Here is a 3,825-nt window from a genome sequence, read left to right on the forward strand (position 1 = left end):
CTCCAAGGTCGCCGGCCGGAAGGTCCGTCCCCGCTCTTCTCCCCCCTCTCTCTCTCTCTCTCGTGGTCATGAATGTTGGAGAGTTTACGTAATTTCGAATTTGGGTATCAGTGATTTTGGGTTTTGGAAGAACTTTGAAGTTCCTATCTTTGTTATCACCTGTTTGATTAAATGCCTCATAGAAAAAGTGGAATTCAATTCTAATTTGAATAATTAAGTATAGAGCTTTGTTGTCTTGTCCAGGTATTTGGTGGGTATAGAAATTTATGAGCTTTGAAGGTGGAAACTGTTGATGCAGCCCGCTTGTTGGGTGAAATGATTCAGAGGAATAGTGGGTGCTGTTTCGAAATTTAGATACGGTTTTTGTGGGATTTTTAGGAGTCAAATGTGCAATTTTTTACGTCAAAAGCTTTAAAATCTCGATAACGTTTGTATCTGATTACAACTTGAAATATGGATATTCACTCAGTCTCAAAATTAGATGCCAATTAGACCTTGAATTGCAGTAGTTTCCTGTAGGTGGTAATAACAGGTGGTAGTGTATGAAGTTAAAACGCATTGAGGAAACCCTTTGAGAGAATTTGGATATCTATCATTGTTGCCGCTTATATACAGATGTATCGGCGATTTTTTATGGGTTTATGGTGTTGACTTTGTTGTGACTATGTGAGGGGAACAATCCTATATGTTTCAGGGGTCTTTGTTGTTCTAATGTATGCTATGAATTTGGAATGCTTCAAGTCCAAATTATGCAATGTGTGTGTGTCTGCATTTGGGTATTTTTTTAGCTTCAGCTTGCACTTCAGTGTAGCCTGGGCAAACATTGGATTAAGATTTAAGATGAAAAAGAAGATATGGGTCTTCTGTTTATGACTACTTATTTATGTAATGACTGGTTACAATTGGTCTGAAATAACCATAATCAAGCTTACGAACTTTACACTAAAAGGTCCTGAGTGTGTACAAATACAGGGGGCTCAAGATGCAAAGAAGGCGAAACTATACTCGAGGATTGGAAAGGAGGTTGTATCTGCGTAAGTCTTTAAAATGTTAGCTTCCCCGTGCAATGTAGTTATTACTGAAAGCTTAAAAGTAATCTTATGTTATATATTGTTAGTTAAACAGCTAGTTGATTGGTTATAAGTTATGAGAAACGCTATCATGCAGTTTAGGTGGGTTTATGGTGCAGTGTCAAGAAAGGTGGTCCAAACCCAGTTTCCAATACTGCTCTGGCTACTATACTTGAGAAAGCAAAGGAACTAGATATACCAAAGGATATTTTGGAGCGTAATATTAAAAGGGCTTCGGAGAAGGGACAGGAAGCTTTCATCGAGAAAATTTACGAGGTCAGGTCAAAATCTTCGACGCTAGTTGTCTATTTGCATGTGCTGCCATCATGATTAGGATGGAGTAATGGGTCGTAACATGAAATTCCATCAATGGTTTTTGGGCTACCTAATGCAAAAATTTCTGATCATTACTGAAAAATCGCCCAATTATGTAGTTACTTGATTTAACTCTCTGATTAGTGATTACCATGATTGCCTTTTTTTGTGTGTTAAATGTGTTGTCTTGGTCTGGTCAACATGTCTTCCATGTATCAATCTTTTTGTTTTTCTCTTTTCCAAATTACATCTCTTCAATGGTCCTGAAATAGTATTTGTCTTTAAAATTAATCAGGTATATGGCTATGGTGGAGTTAGTATTGTAGTCGAGGTCTCGACAGATAAAATTACTCGATCAGTAGCGTTGGTAAGAGAGGTTGTTAAGGATTATGGGGGAAAGATGGCCGATCCAGGATCTGTCATGTTCAAGTTCAGACGGGTAAGGGTTGTGAATATAAAGGTTACAGATGCTGACAAAGATCAGCTCCTTTCTGTTGCTTTAGATGCTGGAGCCGAGGATGTTATTGAACCCCTGACTTACAAAGATGACCCTGATGAAGATCAGGAAGAAAGGTTAATACATTTTCTTTTATGCACGAAAACTGCCATTGATCTTCCTTTTGTTCTGCTCAATGATCTTTGATAAAACTAAAGTTATGTTTGAATAAGAAGATAATAGCACATGAGACATGAGAAAGACGTGATTTCTCTTCTGGGATCTATCATGAATAACTAAAAGAATCTTGCTCTTTTGTTAGAATTAGGTGAGAAATATTCTTGAGATTGTACTTGGACTTGGAACTAATCAGGAAAAGTGAACCGATCAAGAAATGGGATGAAGTTAATGATCTCTAGACCATGTTTTTTAATGGATGAAATATTTGTTCCTTGTCTCTGTTTTTTGTTATAGGTATTACAAAATTGTAACTTCTTCAGAGAACTACACGAAGATACTGTCAAAGCTACGGGAGGAAGGAATAAACTTCGAGCCTGACAACGGCTCTGAGCTGCTCCCTTTAACTACTATCGAGGTATCGTCCCTTCTGCCCTTATCATTGTCAGTTTTCTTTCTTCAGATCTTCCTCTCTTATAGAGCCAAATCCATTACCACTATTTTAATTAGTGGAAGCATTTTAAGGATATAATGCATTTTAGATGAGAGAACCTTCAGTTGCTATTTGTCTGGATATGCACTTGGTAATATAAGAGATTGCACTTGCTCTGGAACACTATTGAAAATTGCGATTAGGGTAGTAATGTCCTAGAAGACGGTTAATACTCGGTGTTCTTGGATCCGCGAATATCCATCTCGACAAAAAAAGGGGGTTACATCACTGCTCATCGCCCCTTCTTTTATTCTTGCTCTTCGACTGGTTTTCCCCCCGATTTAGAGCCACAGCTTTATCTGTATTTCTGCTTGAATACTCTTTCTCAGTCCAAAGCTTATGCAGAAATTCCAAAGCTTCAGTCTTTATTGTTCTTCCCTCAGGTGGACGATGAGGCCATGGAACTGAACAGAGAGCTTATGCAGAAACTACTCGAACTTGATGACGTCGATGCCGTTTATACTGACCAGAAATGAGAATTCTCGGCCAAAATTCCCGTCTTCTGACAAGAGTTGTAGCCAGAGGAAGAAGCTTCAGGCCCAGGATCTGAGTTTCATGAGCAAAGTTTTCAGGTATAACTGTGTTGCTCGTATGAAAATGTCTGCATGTCTTTTTAGGGAAGACAGGTTCCTCTTTGAACACAGTTCACATCCACTTATAGTAAGAGCTTCATATTTGATTTTTAAAAAAAATTATTGTAACAAAAGTTACTAAACTGAAGAGTTTAACATTTTTTTTTGTCCGGTAGTTAATTATTGAATAATCATCATTTAATAATAACCCTCTATTGGGTCTCGTAATTCAATGCCAAACCAATCCGAAAACAAAAGAAAATGTTCATTGATTTGTACGTAGGGTTAGAGATATTTGGTTATTTTATTTTTTATTTTATTTTAAATATATGTGTGTGTATATATAGTGTTATGTTTTTGGAAGGTTAAGTTTTATTCAAAAGACTCGATCATATATAACCAATCGGCCCGTTGTGCATTAAATGCATTATTGTACGTTCTAATTTGATTGGATTTTCGTAATTATTGATTTGTTATATATATATATATATAGTGTGTGTGTGTGTGTGTGTGTGTGTATTCTCACGTTTTATTCATTTGGATATCATTTTTTATATATTCAAGTCTTTTGCCCACTAAGATTAAAAAAATACCCCACTCTTATTGACACGTTAATCATATTATTCGCTCGTTTATATATTTATCTATTTCCAACAAAAAATCTTGTTATATGTAAAATTTTATCAAAACTGACACTTAATATTACAAATTATCGAATTTAATAGAATATTAAAATGTCAAAATACGATATGTTTGACAATT

At 36.1% G+C, this 3,825-nt stretch overlaps 1 protein-coding gene across 1 annotated transcript in view; it reads left to right on the top strand.

Moving 5' to 3' along the window:
• LOC104803760 (probable transcriptional regulatory protein At2g25830) overlaps window positions 1-3,243 on the top strand; it is a 4,013-nt gene extending 770 nt beyond the window's left edge. Inside the window, exons 2-6 of the mRNA XM_010527805.1 lie at window positions 973-1,034; window positions 1,190-1,346; window positions 1,681-1,958; window positions 2,296-2,416; window positions 2,875-3,243. Coding sequence (XP_010526107.1) covers window positions 973-1,034; window positions 1,190-1,346; window positions 1,681-1,958; window positions 2,296-2,416; window positions 2,875-2,967 — 711 coding nt within the window. The 3' untranslated portion in view covers window positions 2,968-3,243. The remainder of the gene's footprint in view (window positions 1-972; window positions 1,035-1,189; window positions 1,347-1,680; window positions 1,959-2,295; window positions 2,417-2,874) is intronic.
• The last annotated feature ends 582 nt before the right edge of the window (window positions 3,244-3,825 follow it).

The sequence above is a fragment of the Tarenaya hassleriana genome, unplaced genomic scaffold, assembly GCF_000463585.1.
Source record: "Tarenaya hassleriana unplaced genomic scaffold, ASM46358v1 Cleome9, whole genome shotgun sequence".
In the NCBI taxonomy this organism is placed as follows: domain Eukaryota; kingdom Viridiplantae; phylum Streptophyta; class Magnoliopsida; order Brassicales; family Cleomaceae; genus Tarenaya; species Tarenaya hassleriana.